General features: G+C 39.6%; 3 protein-coding genes across 3 annotated transcripts; all 3 read left to right on the forward strand.

Annotated features, from left to right (window-relative positions):
• The first annotated feature begins 9811 nt into the window (after window positions 1-9811).
• On the forward strand, window positions 9812-10351 carry LOC137617424 (treponemal membrane protein B-like). Its single transcript, XM_068347452.1, has one exon. It carries the CDS (start codon window positions 9812-9814, stop codon window positions 10349-10351), a length of 540 nt encoding a protein of 179 aa, XP_068203553.1.
• Window positions 10352-12322: 1971 nt separating this feature from the next.
• Window positions 12323-14401, forward strand: LOC137617431 (uncharacterized). The gene is made up of 2 exons (XM_068347460.1): window positions 12323-12504; window positions 12556-14401. Exons 1-2 carry the CDS (start codon window positions 12323-12325, stop codon window positions 14399-14401), a joined length of 2028 nt encoding a protein of 675 aa, XP_068203561.1.
• A 48-nt stretch (window positions 14402-14449) lies between these two features.
• Window positions 14450-15067, forward strand: LOC137617441 (uncharacterized). The gene has a single exon (XM_068347469.1). It carries the CDS (start codon window positions 14450-14452, stop codon window positions 15065-15067), a length of 618 nt encoding a protein of 205 aa, XP_068203570.1.
• The last annotated feature ends 5369 nt before the right edge of the window (window positions 15068-20436 follow it).

Below are 20436 nucleotides of genomic sequence, written 5' to 3' on the forward strand. Positions count from 1 at the left end.
ATTTTGAGAACAATAACTTTAAAATAAATCTTTCATACATAAACTATAAAACCTTAGAAAAACAGGGTGAAGAGAAATTAGATAGAATAGTTTGCCCGAGAGTACCCTCAAGCAAGAGAACTCTACCTAAGACGGTGGAAGACCATGGTACAGAGGCTATGGCACTACCTAAGAATAGAGAATAATGGTTTGTTTTAAGAGTGTCCTTCTCCTAGAAGAGCTGCCTACCATAACTAAAGAGTCGTTTGCCCTTACCAAAATGAAAGTAAGTACGGAAAAATTACAGTGCAGTAATTAACTCATTCAGCAAAGAATTGTTTGGTAATCTTAGTGTTGTCATGTATATGCGAACAGAGGAGAATATGGAATGAATAGGCCAGACTATTCGGTGTATATGTAGGCAAAGGAAAAATTAACCTTTACAAGAGCCCATTCAAAGAGCCCAATAACTCTCTAACGGAAGTATCTCAATGGTTGGCTGTGTTATTCCTCATAATCGTTTTCATTATTGGAGATATGCCCCCGTAATTTATTAAAATTGATTACATTTATACATTTAGGGCATATCATTATATTATATTAATCTGAAGCCTTCACCAACTCTTGCTTTTATAAGCAGCCAGTAAAGTTTGTGGTCGTGAATTGTTAACATAAATGTTCGGGTGGTTCACAGTTCCTAACGGTTAATATTAAATCTTAAAACTGTGTTTGGCCTTTTGTTCTTTTTAAAGGCAGCTAAAAGTAGTAGCAAGGAACAGGTGAATGTATGCAGACCGAACACGCATATGATCAGAGATCAAGGTTCTTCACACAAGTAATACCTGAATGAATTTAAATGTAAATGTACTGATTTGATTAAGATAACTATCGTGAAAAAAAAAAAAATGTTGTGGAAAAAGATAGACCATGGAAGCTTATAGGTGAAGTGCAAAATATGTGATAATCGGTCAGCTATTTGTAAGTATAAGAAGTGATTGTGATACTGCTGAAGTTTTACTTACTTTTGTTGTTGCAATTGATTAGATTGACAACTGGCAGGTTACCAGAACCTTTGACCCAGTTTTAGTAGAGCAACCTCGTTATCCCGCCTCACGATATAATGCCTGGTCACAAATTATTTCACATGCAGAATGTGCTATTCATGTCACAAACGCTTCGTGGGTTGCAAAGTGTAGTAACGCCCTTTTTTTCTTTAAGGAAGTGGGACTCATAAACAACCGGAGGTTAATAATACTAAAAGAATGGGCCCTGTTATGAAGATATCTGCGCCTTGATTTCACACAAAATACAAAGTATGTATAGGTAGTCTTAAACACACGAATACATATACATTTAAATACACACAAATATGGAATGTAAGCCATTGCTCCTACAATGCTTAATTATAAGTAATTATTTAAACACAAATAGATTCAGTTTTAAGAACTGTAACCACCTTTCTTAATTGTTCTTCAATATTTATGGTTCTACAGCGCATTGTTTTCTGTTCCGCTGTTTGCATAATGAAGCAGTGTTGGTTTTATTACCAAATTCCTCAAAATCGTCTTACCAACAATGGTCATTCATTTTGAATGAATCCTAAATATATTTTTTATCCTTTTCACTGTCATTTCTTAATATTTCTACAGTCATTCATTTATCCTTTTCACTGGCATTTCATAATATTTCTACTGCGATTCATTTGTTCCCAAATTACTCAACTTGTTTTCCCTTGTATATTTGTCTTTTCCCCCTTTATTCTTTCCTTTCATTTCATGTCTTCCTTGATCCCCTTGTATTTCCCCTTCATTCCCGAATCTTCTCTAGTCTCACTGAATAATCTCTTCGCTCTCTTTTCAAGTTGAACTCTCTCTTTTTCTGCCAGAATTTCCTTTTCTCCTCTTGAATTTCTCTTTTACTGTATTTTATTCCGTTATTCTGAATATTATCTTCCTATTTCGCACATCCCCATTCTCTCGAACTCTCTTCTTTTCATTCAGTAGATCTCCTTTAATCGCTACTGCTTTTAAAGCGTCCGGTAAGCATAATACGTCCATCACCACACACTGTCTTCCATTTTCATTCGATTTTTGAGTCCAGGAAAAGAAAGAAACTAAACAAAAACCTTTGAAAATTAGCACAATCTGCTGCTCCGTACTCCATTTGTTGCTGCATCCGAATAATATAAAAAAAGCCCTGAAAACTTTCACCACTGTGTTATCGTTTCATTTCCTCGCTTTCCTATGCAACTACAGTATGCGCACCAATACGAGGGTCGTTTTTCATGGAAGAGAACTGCGGTTTTTGTTGTTTTGCAATCTCCCTGTCCTTCTCTTTTAATTCAGATGGCTGCATTCTAAAGATTTTTGATGAGTAATAGAAAACTATCGTTGGAACGTGCCGAAAAAGTTGGTCCGCATCCGCAATGAACCTTTAAGAAAGTCTCTCCTACACTGATTACTTGTGCTCATAATGGCCAGAGTATTTCTATGCCTGTGTACATATGTATACAAGTTTGCAAAATATGTAACTAAACACATGTTTGTAAAAGACACGAGGAATGAAGGAAACTGTTGCATCATAATACCAGATGTGATTTTTATAAATATTTATGTAGACTTGACTAAGATTTATAAAAGAAAATACCAACCTTCAGTTTGTATCTCCAACGTAAAATCAAACAATAGAATATCGCAGTACTTGCAGACCCTTTTTTAAAAGACGGTATAAAACTCGAGCACATTTGCGAAATTCCTCCAAATATGGAGTTTTTGGCTTTAAAGCTAAAAGAAAAAATTTACTAAACAGATAATGATTCAGTAAATTCTATTAGAATTTTATCATAAAAGTTCCATTTTATTGGTGCTATTGAATGCCTGACCAAGTTTTCACCCAAAAACGGTATCCGACGAAAGACGACTGGTAATTCTTATAACTTTGAAAATGTGGAAACTTTCGTCCGAAAATCCAGCAAGAAAAATATCTTGCATCTTCTTTAACGACGCTGATAAGAGTTTAAGAATTTCGTCAAAGTTTGCGTCTTCACAAAACATCATAAATGATGGATGCGGCAAAGACTGTCCCAAGGGTATAATAATGTTAAGCTGGATGAAGGAAATCGTTTTTACAGAAGAGCTTGACTTTTGTTTGATATTCTGACAAGATATTATGCGCTTCGCGTCCATTGCGTAATGTCTTAGTTTCATTTCTACTAAAGGTTACACCTTATAAAATAAGATTACTCAAGCAAAATATTCCTCTTCTCTGTGCGACAGATATAAAAATATACATTAATGACTATGAATGTGCAAGTAAATTTCCATAATTAAGTAATGCTAACTGATTTTTCATGGCATTCCTTCACAAAACACATAGTGTTCTCAATGTGACCGATTTCCTCCTAACTATAGATTTTTTTAAAGTTAAAAAACATATTGCCAAATATATTTTACAAAACAAGAATAGTGTTAAGCCCCAGCTAGGTCTGGGACCTGGGAGGCTCTGTGACCTGGGAAGGGGGATTCTACCCCCAGCTTGGTCTGTGACCTGTGAAGGATGGTACTGGGAGCTTGGTTGTTAGGTTCTTTGGCCTTTTACAATCTCGAAAGTGTTAAATAATCAGGATTTTTTCCTATTCTCGCACAGCCAGAGTCTCAGGCTCTCACCTGTTTCCGTCGAGAAGGAGATGAGGATAACGGGAGAACAGGTATTTGCTGTGGAAATAAAGGTCAAATTCGTAGATAGCTCACTATTTGCTGTAGGAAAAGTTGTTTTTTCTTTAGGAAATGTAATTCCATGTTGTTCTATAATTTTACCACTTGATTTCACTGTATAGGAATATTTATCTTTTAGCAGTAGGCTTTTGGATTTTCCCCTCATGTTTCCAGCAAAATATCAGCGCCTAAGCCCCATCTCCACATAGGCAATGGTTGCTGATGAATCAACAGGTAGGCATATTGGTTCCTCCAAACGTACCAACCCTAAGTCACACATGGTTACATTGTGAACAAAAGTTAAAACTTTTTCTGACTTTGAGCATGGCTCGAAATATCCATCTACCGATCTTGAGTCAGAGCGGAGGCGAATAAGCTGCAGCGAAGCAGGTCCTTCGTTAAAGATCAACTGATTCCTTATCCCGCGTGTTATCTGTGTAAAATTAATGGGCAAAACAAAATCTCTGCTAATTTTACCTATCAATTGTAATCATTTAGGGTTACTGTCCAACATAAAAGTGTCTTATTTGCCTAAATATGACTCATAATTGGATAAAGGATAATATAAGCATAAATATGTCTGAATTTTAGGTAGAAAGATGAATATGGAAAAAAATACATTTAGTTTTGTAAAATATAAAAAACTTTTCTCCTATTTCTCAATAGATTTACTGCAAAATAAGGGAACAATATGGGTAGGATTCGGTTTCAGCAAACTTCCGCCAAGATCGAGCAACCCACTCGAAAAGGGCCCTTGTCCCCAAGAGGGACACTATCATCTCTATCAAAATTCTATATCTTCTAACTAGACAAGTGTAATATTCGGAACAATTTCGGGAAAATCCACATGTAATTTTTTGGGTAATACTACTAACAATGAGAAAAATTACGCAAACTGAAATCCTAAGTTCATGAGTGGAAGTAAAAATAATTGAACATGAGGACAGATGGATAGAAAGATGAACAGGCGGATGAATGCAGGAAGATAAAAAAACACAAGAGATGCTGTAAAGACACTGGTTATGAATACTAGTTGTATATGAGGAATATTTTTTTTAAACATGGCTACTAGGGATATACCATTGAAATGGACATGTCTAGATAATTGCTACCTAAAAAAGAGACAGCAAAAGCATAGTAATTTCTTATATTTTCGTAACAAATAACTTCGGTGTGATATACAATAAGGAAAAAGAAAAATGTTTTGTATTTCTACAGTATATTTTGCTCTAAAATCTAGATTCATTACCTAAACACAGGGCTGGACGTGGTTAATGTGATTGTTAAAGTTTCTAGACTGAATTTCATTTATGATCTAGTAGATCTCAAAACTGAAAACATATTTTTCTGTTGCAAAAATATCCATATGTATATTTTCTTATAAAATGAAATAACATTCTTTGTCATTTAACAGCACATTGAATTCAAACCTTGAAGGAAAGACTCACAGAAGATGAAAGAGAGGAAATATAGAAATGAGCAAAATATGCAGAGACTTCCAAACCATGGCTTAATTGGATTTACCCTCAGAAAAAAGTTTTCAACAAAAGTAACGTGATTACAAATCTTCAGTTTCAGGTACTGTAATCAGGTAATGTTCCAAACAAAGCTGAAACATTTTCTGTCTGAAACGTCACCAGGAGATCTCAGAGCGAGAATCTCCCACAAAGGATTTAAAAACTCTGCACGCCAAGCTAATTGAATCTGAAACGAGAGAGAGAGAGAGAGAGAGAGAGAGAGAGAGAGAGAGAGAGAGAGAGAGAGAGAGAGAGAGAGAGAGAGAGGGTAGCTTCAACAGAGACATAATTCTTTTTTGCTCACAGTTTTTCCGAGGATATGAACCAGCTTTGGGTCGGTGCTCTTAGTTGTTTCGAGTATTAATGCTCTTTCCCCTCCTGATTGGAGTAATGAAATAAGCCCTCCTGGCAGTTTCAAAAGACCTCTACCATTCATGCGTCGAACTAATTGTTACTGGACATCAGTAATATTCGCGTTGATTAATCAGCCTAATTGAAATTCAGTGTTTAATCAACAGGTAACCATGAAATGGACCTGGTAATTTCAAAAGCTATTAGAAATCGATGGTAAATACAGATATGCTTATACAATAGACTATATGTCCGTGGGATTATGAAAAGTTAGAGATGTGAATTCAGCGAAAAAAGACTTTAATAATTAGACGCCCGGTGGAATAGCAAGGATTACATTGAGGAAAAGTTTCTCATTGTTGGCATCATTAAAGTTAAATCAGAGGAAAAAGTAGTGGTATGGAGATTGTAAAAATATAAGCGAAATTTATAAAGAGGGAGTTTAACGATACAGTCACTGACGGGTGTCTTTGCAAAATATAGCTCCAGAGCATCAAGAAAGTTACAGTAGACAGAATATTATTCTCATGTAATAAAATAGAAAAAAAATAAAAAATAAACAAATGAAGGACGGCGTCACTGTAAGGCAAAGATACGTATAGCCAGCTTCTTTTACTTACTAAGCAATTATTGACCCAAAAATAAAACTATAAATACACTAATAGGAAACACATGATCACGCTGATGGAGTCTTATGTGTATTTGTGCATATTTGATGCACTAAATGATTATTCAAGCATAATAGTAAAAAAAAAAAAATATCGATCGTTAAAAAACACATGATATTGATCAATACAGAAAACAATTCCTACTTCATTACTGATGATCTGGATCTTTCAGGAAGAAGACTACAGCTAGCAACTCCAGGTCAATAGTGGCATAGCAAGATTTCAAATTTGTGAAGAAATGGGATCCTTGGTAAACTAGAGGATATTTACCATTACCATAGACCTGCATGAATGTGTATCAGATACAATAAGGACGAGAGGCAGCAGTCCGGATGATAACTGGTAATACTGAAATGAAGGTAGTGAGGACTGGAGGGAGTATGAGGGCAGCTTGTGATTTAACAAAATGCCTCACCATTGATCTGAAGTTTAGAATATTGCTCTTTTAAGGCTCATCAGGGTCTTGGTGCTGAGTGGAAGCAGTGATCTTGTGAGTGAACTCTTTAAGGTGGTTTACTAGCCACATAAATGAACGAAGTTCAGTCAAGTTGGTTGGAGTAGGAAAGCCACGAATTGCACTGACTTTTCCAAGACTTAACTGCTGTATCCTCTCCTGAGAGCTGATATCCACAAAATGGATAATTTTGATTCATTAACCACAATCTTGTCTCTATTGAGAGTAGTCTTGAATTTTTAACATTTGAGAAACATCTCATAGATTTACTAAAGAGGAATGCAACAATCTTAGTCAAAAAGAAATATGTCTACCAAGACCTTTACACAATGCATACCTTGAAGGGCCATATCAGTGGAATCTTCTGGAAGTATCATGTGACCCATGGTATAAGTTAAAAGAAGAACATTGAATCATAAATAGAATTAGTGAAAAAAAATCGTTGCTTTCAAATGTTCAAAATATACATTCTCATGATAATGTGCTTGTGTGAGCTGGTTGTGGTGGTGTTGTGCCCATGGGGTGTGAGATGCTAGCGTCTAGGTCTGCGCCTCTGGCGCGAGTCGAGTGCTTACATGAGTCAGTTACCTGGAAGTGTTAAGAGCTGTAGGATATGAGTGCACTTAGCTGAAAATGATAAAATCGTGCATACTAGGACCACTTAAAAGTCACTATGTGAAACGCATACCATGCTCGAAAGGCACTGCAAGACAAAACAGCATTACAAACCCAGAGAGATCTAAGATGAGGGTAATGGTGGCTTGGTCGTCTTGTGTTGTATAAAAAAAAAAAAAATGTGAAAGCACCGATTCATCCCTAAAGTGGGGTTGAGCCATGTTTGTAGATTCCTTACAAGGTTGTGACAGAAACACCATCTTGAAGTAATGTAGGTTCTATTAGTAATCTTAAGTGCAATACAAAATAAAACAGACAGACAATGCGTCCGTCTCAGGTGACGACGAATACAAGAAGCTCCGTGATGCCCTGAGGAGGAAAGTGGAATGCTGCCATACTTGATAATGCAGCATACAAATGTGCATAACAGTCATGATAGTGCAATGTAAATATATATATGTATATATATATATATATATATATATATATATATATATATATATATATATATATATATATATATATATATATATATATATATATATATATATATAAATCTATTATATCGTGTATAATACTATATATATATATATATATATATATATATATATATATATATATATATAAGGAGTGTACTTATTTTACATGAGTCATTAACAATAAATGAGATAAATATAGTAATATATTGTACATAATTAGCCTAAGAGTCGATGATATAGGCTACGGCATGTTAGTTAATGTAACAGTCTTATGTTTTATACTGACATATTGATCATAATGAGAAGTGAAAGAAAATAGATTCTGATAATAATTGTAGGAAAGGAAAAGGGGTATAGATATTCAATACATCTTCTATTCTTATACAATTATGATTCATATCCCACCGTCCTGACGAGAGGAAACAATAGTTATAAAGTTTGTGTACATCAACGTTTTTCATAATAGAATAAAATCATCAGGCTAGTGCGCAAGTCAGACGTTTCACACACTGCGTTTATAGTGGTTGTATTTGTCTACAATCGCAGCTGAGGGGAGTTTCCTTTGAGGTTGTTAGAGGAATAATAATTGACATAATTGAATGGTGTATTCATCCTGCAATATAATAACATCATTGTGTAATGTTCAGAGACCCCTTCAATAGTGTTGCTAATGAAAGGACATACGACAAATGAACAAGCAAACTGCTCTCCTAAAAGAAATGATCAATGTGTAATGATAACGTAGTTAGTTGGTTCTTGGAAGCAGATAATATATTGTGATATCGACTGTATCATGAAGACAGAATTCTCGTTTAAAATTATATATACGATGGAAGCGAAGGGATTTCAAGTTGTTGTTATGGTACATGATCTTGATGTTCCCAATGTTAAACTGTGATAAAATTCAAACGTAACAAATCCTAATATTTTTGATAGGAATACCTATGTTGCTGCAGAGATTGCATATCTAATTAATCTAACCGGGAATAATTTCATTGATAAAGTTTAATATTGGATATCAATGCCAATCTGATTAGTGAATGTGTCAGAGAAATTATCGGCGAAGTGTTCATGAATTAGAAACTGCATGTCATCTAATATCAAATCAGGTAGACATTCCTGAACCAAGACGCATGAGCGTAACAATTAATTTGATGCCAGAAACCGTAATATTTCTGTTTTTGGAGAATGGCGGTTGTAAGATATGCCATAATGTATTTCCAAGAATTTTTTTTGTGTTCTTTGTTAACCATGAGGATTAATTTAGTTTTCCTTATTACGTTCTCCAGGACCAACTCTAAGCGCCGAAAACATAACCTTATATGGGCATAGCGATGGTCTAGCTCCATGATTGGTCGGCTCAGAGGGGCATCTCGCGCTAGAGAGAGTGACGTCATGGCCCCGGACCTTGGCAGTGCATGTCTCTCCGCTGTTGTGTGAGCATCTCTGCGCTCAGCTTGCTGTGTTGACTGATGCGGTGATTTAGGAGTGCCTCTCCGTGTGTGAAGGACCAATCACACATTTGGCTCGATAACTAATCACTCACAGGAGATTAACGGTACTACCTGTGAATGTTCTTTGAACTAAACTTGAAACAGAATTGGCGTTGGGAAAAGATGTAAGTCTATTATTTCTTGTAATGGACGCTAATGCAATTTATGTAATCCTGTACCATTGCTGTATTTTCTTTATTGACTTGTATTTATGTATTGTAATGAACCTTATTGCAATTAATGTAATCCTGTACCATTGCTGTATTTTCGTATTGACGAGCTGTTTTTTTTTTTTTTTTTGCAGCTAAACCCTCGTCCGATATACAAGTTGTACTCTTCAATATATCTAATTATAAAAGACTTGAGTTTCAAGACCTACACGCCAATAACTTAGAACTTTAGCCGAGAGAGTGAACCCCTCTCCGGTGTTCTACAGTTTTAGATCTTTACATAAAAGTGGGTTTCAGATGACTGATTGTAACCTGACTATCAAGAATTGAATCTTTCTCAGACGTTGATGCCGAGCTGGGAACATCGTCATCATGTCGGAGAGATCATTAAAATCAAGAACGTCATCCAAGAGCGACACAAGCGAGGTCCGTCGAAAGCTGTTAGAAGCGCAAGCTAACTTAGCCAAGGTTCAACTGAAGGCACGCTTAGAAGTGGAAGAACGTGCAGCCAAGAAGAAAGCTGAAGCTGATGAACTCGCGGCTCAGAGAGATGCCGAGGATCGGGCCGCTAGAGGGCTAGCGGACGCTGCATTGCTGGAGGCCAAGCTCGAGGTTCAGAGACAGCAACTTGAATACGAAATTAGATTAGAGGCAGGAGAGTCGCAATGTGGTTCGGAAGTGTCTTCACATGCCGGAAGCGTGAGAGTTCCTAGTGTAAAGGCTGTGGAGACTGAACATGAGTCGAGGATCAATCAATGGAGGCTAAGTGTCGACCACCACCACGAGAATGACCCAACTGCTATGCGGACAATGGACCCTGTAGAACATACAAGACGACCAGAAGGCCATTCTACACCCATGAAAGTCCACTCACGGCCATTGGATCCCACCTCAACTCCTTTCGCACCATGACATGCCAGGTTTGAACCCTCTGTCACTCACCCCTTGGCCAAGAACTCTCACTTGCTTAAGGCACTCGAATGCACTCTTGCTAGCAGCAATGTGTTGGCGCAGACATCGCTGTTACCACCTACTAAACTTGAGCGCTTTGGGGGCGGCTTCACCAAATTTAATTGGTTCAAGATGTTCTTCAAATGGCACATTGAGAACAATACCTCGGACCCCGAGCGCCGGCTGAACCACTTGTATCATATCCTAGATGGGCCTCCGAAAAACCTGGTTGAGCACTGCTTGCACCTGTCGCCAACAATTGAGTACGATGAAGCTTGGAAGCAGCTGAGTGAATTCTACGGCAGAGAAGCCGATGCTACCGAAGCTTTTATTCGTAAGCTTCACGAATGGAAGGAAATCCCAGCAGGTGATAGCGAAGGTTTAATGAACTACGCTTCTTACCTAAAGAAGGTGAAGGCAGCACTGGGTGCAAATTACACTAGAATTGAGCTGCAACAAAATATGAGAAAGATAGTGGAAAAGCTCCCTCACCCTCGTCGGGTAAGATGGGTCTCCAAGTACCTGGAACATGAACACAAGCTTCCAGCCCTGATCACCTTTGTGGAGAGACAGGTACTGGTCGCTAAAGAACTGAAGTACTAAGAGTGCGACCGTCGTCCAACCAAGGGCAAACCTGAGGGTACGAGCAAGCCGATCAAAGCTAAAGCCTTGCCTGTTCACCACAGCTCTCCTTCCGACAATGGGATATATTGCGTATACTGCAAGAAAAATAAGCACGGAATTCAGTCGTGCCACCGATTCCAAAGCCTCAATTTGGATGACCGCTGGAATGCTGTGTTGGATGCCAAACTCTGCTTTAGATGCCTAAACGTCGCGCACAATCACGAAGCCTGTGAAGAAGAAACCACGTGTGTCAAGTGCGGCTTGGGGACGCATCACACGCTCTTGCACTATGTGAAGAAAACCCCTCTAAGGGACAGTGCAAACTCCAAGAGAGCAACTGTGTCCAAGACATCTGACAAGCCTAAAGCGGGGGCCGGGATGACTAGCAATGCACCGCCTGATAGAACTAACACCAAAACCTCTCCAGAGGCTGGGACTCCTGCGATGATGGGGCATGTACACACCATGCCCACTGACCGACGACCGGATGGTCGTACAATGTTGAAGCTCATCCTAGTCGTGGTGAACGGAATGTGCACTACGATCGGCTTCATAGATGGAAGAGCCGCACCCACGTTAGCCGCAAGGAGCCTAATAGATCGGCTGGGTGTAACGGGAAGGCCTTGCAACCAGACTATGGTGAAAGAGGCCGGTACGTTCGCCTGCAAGGAAGTGGTCCAACTAACCCTTAGTAACATCAACGGAGGTGAGGAGGAAGAACGAGTGGAAGAAGTCTTTGTTACTGACAAAATTAATGTGTCAACGGACTACATAATGCCTTCGGACTGAATGAAGAGATGGCCACACATGGCAGAGGTAGAGCTGCAAAGCATGCCAACGTACCATGAACAGGTCGAGCTCGTGATCCGGTTAGACAACACCCTGAATCGAGTCATTCTGGAGCAACGCCAAGGCACTGCCAACGAGCCATCCGCCTACCTAACCAAGCTTGGTTGGGTGGCTTTCGGTCCTACTGGAGACCGGTCTGCATCGCAGGTCTCACCCGTGCATCATGTTCATTGAAAATTTGACCCTCAAGACTTGACAGAGCTACTGCAGAGTCATTTTAATCAAGATTTCTTCAAAAAGGAATCCCTCTCCAGATTGGAAGATTCCCTAGAGGATAAGAGATTCTTGGTCACCTTGAATAACACAACACAGCATCGACATGGAAAATACGTGGCCAAGCTGCCATTCAAGGACTCTACTCCTCTACCTGATAATAGGAATATGGCAATTCGATGAGCCCGAAGCTTGAAAAGAAGACTAGACAACGACGAAGCTTGCAAGACATCCTATGTAGCTCAGATGGAGAAATATACTGATAAGGGCTACGCCGAAAGGGTTCCTGTAAGTCAGCTAGACAGGAAGGACGGGCGTGTATGGCTCATGCAGCACCACTCTGTCAGGCCTCTTGTCAAACAGAAAGACCGAGTGGTCTTCGATCTGAAGGCAAGGCACCGAGGAACATCTCTCAACGAACATCTGATGTAAGGCCCCGACTTCACCAATAGCCTGACGGGTGTTCTCCTGCATTTTAGAGAGGGTCAACATGCCATCACAGCAGATGTGCAGGAGATGTTCCTTCAGGTGAAGGTACCTGAAGAGGAGAGAGACTGCCTGAGGTACCTCTGGTGGCCAGAAGGTGTCACCAGCAAAGAACTGCAAGTCTTCAGAATGACGTCCCACGTTTTTAGCGCAAGATCATTGCCGAGCGTCGTTAACTTCTGTTTACGCAAAACAGCCCTGGACTTCGGAAGCAATTATAACGAAGAAGCTTTTAACTCTATACGTCGCAACTTCTACGTCGACAACCTCCTGAAGGTGATGGACGATGAGGAAGAATGCATCAAACTGACTAGAGATCTGATCAACCTGTGCAGGGATGGAGGTTTCCGTCTTAACCATTGGACCTCCAGCAGCAAGCGAATTCTAGCTGCGATCCTGGGAGAAAAACGAGACGATTCTGTGGCTGTCCTAGACTTGAATAATGATGAGCTGCCGACTGAACGAGCCCTGGGGATCCATTGGAATATGAGCATAGACGTGTTCACGTTCAGAATCGTCCTTAAAGACAGGCCTTTCAACCGACGTGTTGTGTTCTCTATTGTTGCATCGATCTACGACCCCTTGTGCTACTTATCCCCAGTCACTTTGATCGCGAAGATCCTGTTGCAAGAAATATGCAAAAGGAAGCTCTCGTGGGATGAGGAGATGTCTGCTGATGAACTTGTTCGATGGAAGACCTGGCTCGCACAGTTGCCACAACTGGAAGAGTTTCAACTGCGAAGGTCCTTCATACCACCAGACTTCGGAGATGTTGACACCCTTCAGCTGCACCACTTTGCAGACGCAAGTCAGACAGGCTTTGGTGTAGTCTTTTACTTGCGTGTAGTTGGTGTCAACGGAAAGATTCATTGCACTCTCATCATAGGACGGGTGAGAGTCGCCCCTCTGAAAAGGACCACCATCCCTCGTCTTGAGCTGACAGCGGCTGCTATCGCTGCACAGATGGACTCAAAGGTGAAGACTGGGCTCGATCTGAAACTGGCCCCATCAGTCTTCTGGACTGATAGCACGTCAGTGCTGAAATATCTCAGAAATCCGACTGCGAGGTATCAGACCTTCGTAGACAATAGGGTCAATCTCATTAGGGATACATCCGACATTAGGGCGTGGAGATACATCAATACTACTGTGAACCCAGCAGACCTCGCGTCACGTGGCCTCTCCGTCGGTGACTTCCTCCAGTCATCTTTGTGGTTTTCAGAACCAGATTTTTTCAAGATGGACGAAACGCACTGGCCAACCATGCCCGAAGACATGGTCAGAGGAGAGCTTGATCCAGACGTCGAAGTGAAGACTTCTCCCGTCTTCGATATAATGAAGAAAGAACCAACATTCATTGAATCAATAGCGACAAGATTCTCCTCTTGGTTGAAGTTTGTCAGGACCGTCGCGTGGATGACAAGATTTATCCGCCACACGCAGAAGGCTCGGCCATACAGCGGCGACTCACTCTCAAGTGTGGAGCTGCGTACCGCGGAGAATTTGATCTGGAGACTGACCCAAAGGCAAGAGTATGAAGAAAAGTTAAGCACCCTCTCGAAGAATGGAAGATCGCTGAAGAGGTCTAGTAAATTAATCAAGCTGAGACCATTTCTCGAGGATGGATTGCTCCACGTTGGTGGTCGATTGCAAAAATCAACACTGGCAGATACGGCCAAGCATCCGATCATCCTAACCAGCAGTTCTCTGGCCGTCAAGCTTATGGTGAGAGCCACGCACGAGTCCTGCGGCCATTGTGGCCAGAACCACCTGATGACCCAGTTAAGGACAAACTACTGGATCGTCTGCGGAAATGCGATAGTCAAGACTGTCATTTGAGAATGCTTGGTCTGTCGCAGACTAAGTCATCGTCCTGTAGTTCAGGTGATGGCTGAACTGCCATCCCATCGGCTTTGTCCAGATGAACCCCCCTTTTATAACACTGGGTCGGACTGCTTCGGACCATTCTTAGTGAAGCAAGGAAGGTCCACATTGAAGCGTTGGGGCGCTATCTTTACGTGCCTTACCTCGCGAGCAGTCCACCTGGAAGTGATCGATACAATGGAACAAGACTCCTTCGTCAATGCCATCAGGCGTTTCGTCGCTCGCAGGGGGCCTATCAAGAGAATATGGTCCAACAACGGGACCAACATTGTGACCACGGAACGAGAGCTAAGAGAAGCTCTCCAGCACTTCAATGAAGGAGAAATCAGAGACACACTCACGATCCGAGGCATAGAGTGGAACTTTCATCCACCACATGCCTCACACTTCGGCGGAGTGTGGGAGCGTCTGATCAGGTCCGTCCGAAGAGCCCTCACAGCGGCCTGTCTCCAACAAGTCACGACTGACGAAACGCTTCGCACTCTGTTCTGCGAAGTGGAGGCTGTCATTAATACCCGACCTCTGATGAAGATCAACGACAACCCGAACTGCCCTGCCCCTCTCACGCCTAACATGATCCTAACTTTGAAAGGGTCACCCGATCCCTTCACATCCACATGAGGCGATGGGGACAGGCACAGTTCCTTGCTGACAAATTCTGGCACAGGTGGATACAGGAGTATCTCCCCCTGCTCCAGGAGCGCCAAAAGTGGTCAGTCCCAAAGCGTGACATCAATGTCGGTGACGTCGTTCTAACACTGGACGAGCGGCTTCCCCGAGGCAGCTGGCCTCTAGTGAAAGTCATGGAGGACACTCGGAGCGCTGACGGTCGCGTACATCAAGCTTTGATCAAGACTGAGAACGGCGCGTTCAGAAGGCCCATGCTGAAACTGTGCCTTCTCTTGGAAAATGATAAAGGCGATGATATAAAGTGATGTATATGAGGTGTAATGAGCGTACGCCGAGCGCTGCTCGCTACATTTTGTAAATATTGAATTTATTATTTGAGTTGAAAATATAGCAAGGTCATTTGAATGAAGTAACCCAAGTGATGCCGTATCTACGGAAAAATTTAGCCCATGACCAAATAGGGGGCGGTGTAAGATACGCCATAACGTATTTCCAAGAAATGTTTTGTTTTCTTTGTTAACCATGAGGATTAATTTAGTTTCCCTTATTACGTTCTCCAGGACCAACTCTAAGCTCCGAAAACATAACCTTATATGGGCAGAGGGATGGTCTAGCTCCATGATTGGTCGGCTCAGAGGGTCTTCTTGCGCTAGAGAGAGTGACGTCACGGCCCCGGACCTTGGCAGTGTATGGCTGTCCGCTGTGGTGTGAGCATCTCTGCGCTCAGCTTGCTGTGTTGACTGATGCGGTGATTTAGGAGTGTCTCTCTGTGTGTGAAGGAAAAATCACACATTTGGCTCGATAACTAATCACTCACAGGAGATTAACGGTACCACCTGTGAATGTTCTTTGAACTAAACTTGAAACAGAATTGGCGTTGGGAAAAAATGTAAGTCTATTATTTATTATAATGAACCCTATTGAAATTAATGTAATCCTGTACCATTGCTGTATTTTCTTTATTGACTTGTATTTATGTATTGTAATGAACCCCATTGCAATTAATGTAATCCTGTACCATTGCTGTATTTTCGTATTGACGAGCTGTTTTTTTTATTGTTTGCAGCTAAAACCTCGTCCGATATACAAGTTGTACTCTTCAATATATCTAATTATAAAAGACGTGAGTTTCAAGACCTACACGCCAATAACTTAGAACTTTAGCCGAGAGAGTGAACCCCTCTCCGGTGTTCTACAGCGGTTAATGAATATGTTGGGTGCAGACACATCTTGGATTCAAAAGATTAGTAGAATGGAAAGTACTGATGAAGCTAGCCTGTGAATTCCATGATATGCTGAAGATAATGGAAATCCTGTTTAAGATTTATCAGGGTGTCGAGGGGGGGTGGGGGGGGGCAAGGTTTGATGCCCCGCAAAGAATCAGATATGACATTAACAAGCGATATAGCGAATATAGTATCGTTTCCTAAAATGCCATAACTTTTTTGTCGAATGATTTTCAGAGTTCATATCTTAAATCAAAATATGGCAAAGGATGGGAAGAGTAAAGCGCAAAATGAGTAAGATGAAAAAATGACTGATGTAGTAAACGCATATAGGTGTAACTTTTTTGCAATGTTGGTTTTCCTTTTTAGCATTTATCTTGTATTATCGTTTGGGCGAAGGTGGCTTAATATGGGACAGAAATTGAAGGTAAGTGTTAACAGAGAGAGAGAGAGAGAGAGAGAGAGAGAGAGAGAGAGAGAGAGAGAGAGAGAGAGAGAGCCTTACCTTATTGCCTTATTTTTTTGTTCGGGTTCCCCCAGGTCCCTTAGTGTGAGGCACCTCGTATATCCACCAGAGAGTTGCTAATGCATCTTCCGGTGTATTTTGCATCTTCCAGTCTTGGATGGTCTAGGATGCATCCTAGGTATTTATCGAGCTTATTCTTAAACACATCTACGCTCACTCCTGATATGTTTCTTAGATGAGCTGGCAGCACATTAAATAGTCGCTGCATTATCGATGCTGGTGCGTAGTGGATTAATGTCCTGTGCACCTTCCTTAGTTTTCCTGGTATATTTTTTGGCACTATTAATCTACCTTGGCTTGCTCTTTCTGATATTTTTAGCTCCATGATGTTTTCAGTAATTCCTTCTAATTGCTTCCATGCTTGTATTATCATGTAGCGTTCTCTTCTCCTTTCTAGACTGTATAGTTTTAAAATTTGCAGTCTTTCCCAGTAGTCAAGGTCCTTAACTTCTTCTATTCTAGCAGTATAGGACCTTTGTACACTCTCTATTTGCGCAATATCCTTTTGGTAGTGTGGGTACCAAATCACATTGCAGTACTCGAGAGAGAGAGAGAGAGAGAGAGAGAGAGAGAGAGAGAGAGAGAGAGAGAGAGAGAGAGAGAGAGAGAGAGAGAGGTGATTGTACGTGCAAAATAAGGAGTTGAAAGATTCTGTAACCTTATACAACTGTTAGTAACTTATTCCTAACACTCATCCCAGGCTAAATTACAGAGATACTATTCGTTATAATTTCTTTTACACCATTGTTATCACTTGTCGTGTTGTTGGATGCCTTCTATTTTCTCTGCATTTAAGAACCAATGATCTGTTAGAATATTGTAAAGGCATATATCTTCTTTGTTTTAATGAAATTATATTCATGCATCTTTGATGTATCAACAACACCTCACACTTAAAGTTACGTAAATCCTGCACTTAAGAGTTCCGCAAACCTTTTAATGAAAGCTGATATAGCAAAAGTCTGGTAAGACAATAAAAGGGCCGGCTGGTCAGATTCACAAGCGTAAGTGAAGTTCTAAGGTGCGCGTGAACAGAACTCCTATTCTGTAGGTTTTTGTCTTGAGAGAGGCGGTGTGAGAACAATGTAGAGGTGAGTGTTTGTCTCCGGTAAAACAATTGTACATCATAAAAAACGGGAGAGCCTCGACGAGGTAACTCTCAAGCCCTTAAATATATATGAATAAAGGGTTGTAGTTGTATGGCTATAGTGATACGAGTATTAATGGTCAAAAATAAAATATAATCTTGTTTTAATCTTCCAAAAGGAGGGTATACACATAAAAATCTCCCTTCAGCTTTATTTTTACGTAGAATGATTATTTGTAGTGTTTTTTTTTCTCTCTTGATCTCACAGTCACCTTTATATAAAAATATAATAAAAAGTCTTCTTCTGATAGGGGAAAATTAGTGATGATATATAATATTTTATTAATAATCTTTTTCCTTTTTAAAGAATAAAACCTTGGAATCGAAGGAATCGTTATAAATGTGACCATCAAATAGTTTTATTAATTTATTTAACAGAAAATAATGGTAACACTTTGCATCTAAAGGATGTTGGACAATTTGAATATTTCGTGCATGTGGATGGAGGCGTGTAAGCTCGAAATTGAAATGAGAAAAGAGAAGTTGAAACAACGACGGAGGAATTGCCAGTGTGAACAGGATTTTTATTTAAGGGACTATCAAAGGGCTGCTCTACTACGCAATGCTCTCTCAGTTTGTATCTGAGATTTTCTACCAGATTTTATTTCGTGAAGAAAAATCCCGTGAATTTTACACCACTGACGGAATAACCTTTGAAATGAAAACAGAAAGAAACCTGCCACAACTGTCAGGGTCTAGATAACTTAAATTTGAGAAAGTTCAATAAATATCATTGTAAAATTATTGATACTTAGATTAGATGAAAAAGAAGATATAGGAATTGAAGCTATGATAAAAATATAAGACAAAGGGTTAAGGTTTTGTAAAGAAATAAAAAAAAAAACAGTAATAAAAATAAACAATAAACAAGCGATGCAAAGAAAAGCCAATTAAAAAGAAGAAAATAGCATTAAGTTGGACCAAAAGTTGAACTCTGTAAAAGCTTTATAGAACTGAAGAGAATCAGCATGTGGAAAGAGCTGTTTGTTACCTTGCCTGACCCAACTTGGCCTTCAGTCGGATTGGGATTTAATCCTCGCCAGATACAACAATGAAATCCTGTCTGGGGATTAAAACAAATTAACTTCAATTGTTTCAAACTAGAAACTGCACCAAATCCGTATAAAATCTAGCACGTTTCTCTCCCAACAATCGGCTAAGCTTTCCACGGTATCATTTGCTGTATATTAATTTGAAAATATAAGCATTACGTTAAAATGACTCATTAGGAGATATTTTCAGGGAAATTACTAGAGTTAAATTTCGTTTCCCATCGATATTCAATAAATTTGCTTCACTGCCGAGTTACAAAAAACGGGCAGATGTCACCCAATTTTCCTGTGACATATCCTTGGCGATAAACTTTTTGGGCTCTTTGATTAAATCTGTTTACGCATCTGTCTTCCTCTTATTCGCCAATATCAAAGGAAAGGGAAGAAGGAGATTAAATTCTCTGTTGGTACTAAAAGAAAAATAATGATATCCGAAAGTGTTTGAAATAAAAAACGAGTTAAGTTCATAGTACTGATATATATATATATATATATATATGCACACACACACACACACACACACACACATATATATATATATATATATATGTACATATATATATATATATATATATATGTATAGGTTCAGAGTGATCCATGAACACCTATACTTGAAGACTAATAGCGAGGCCTTAGGAGGAGATAATTTATATTTGCCTCCGGATTGGCTTCTTCTCCAGTTTCACAAAAACCCTGACTTAATGAGAGTCTTTAAGAAATTTTCGGTGGTCAATCTATGCTGAGAAAAAGTTTGAATTCCTTCATTGTTCTCCTGTCTGGTCTTCAGATGCTGACACTCTGAACTTCTTATCTTGTTGGAGAAAAACTTGCAGACTATCAAGTTCCTTAATACTGATCTAGATATTAATCTCAGGCCTCTTCGTTCATTTACTTCTTTACTTATGTTGCGTGAGATTTTTCAAAATTCTGACCATTCTTTGCTTTCAGATATTTCCAGATTTTACCATCTTGCACAAAGTGCTAAGTATACAGTTACTTATGAAAGATTTGCTTCCTCTATCATGAGGCACAATATTCCACAGTATTTAGAAGTTTTATTGTTGTTGTGACCAGATTATGGAATGAAGTTTCTAATATGGCGGTTGAATCAGTGGAACCAAAGAATTTCATACCTAATGCAATTGTTTTTCTGTTGAAAAGTCTTTATATTTTTTTCCATTACTTTTCATTTATTGGTTTTTTTTTCATTCCCTCCCTCACTGCACCGTTTTCATATATATATATATATATATATATATATACATATATATATAAATAGATATATATATATATAGAGAGAGAGAGAGAGAGAGAGAGAGAGAGAGAGAGAGAGAGAGAGAGAGAGAGAGAGAGATAGAGAGAGAGAGAGAGAGAGAGAGAGAGATTATCTTCTGACTGCTTTCACCTAC

Source organism: Palaemon carinicauda, chromosome 2 (assembly GCF_036898095.1).
Source record: "Palaemon carinicauda isolate YSFRI2023 chromosome 2, ASM3689809v2, whole genome shotgun sequence".
NCBI lineage: Eukaryota > Metazoa > Arthropoda > Malacostraca > Decapoda > Palaemonidae > Palaemon > Palaemon carinicauda.

Bases quoted from the DNA above. Each gene is read 5' to 3' on its own strand.
- LOC137617424 (XM_068347452.1), top strand. From the start codon at position 9,812: ATGTCGGAGAGATCATTAAAATCAAGAACGTCATCCAAGAGCGACACA.
- LOC137617431 (XM_068347460.1), top strand. From the start codon at position 12,323: ATGGAGAAATATACTGATAAGGGCTACGCCGAAAGGGTTCCTGTAAGT. The intron at 12,505-12,555 runs GTAAGGCCCCGA...CCTGCATTTTAG, and splicing joins TCTCTCAACGAACATCTGAT to AGAGGGTCAACATGCCATCA.
- LOC137617441 (XM_068347469.1), top strand. From the start codon at position 14,450: ATGGCTGAACTGCCATCCCATCGGCTTTGTCCAGATGAACCCCCCTTT.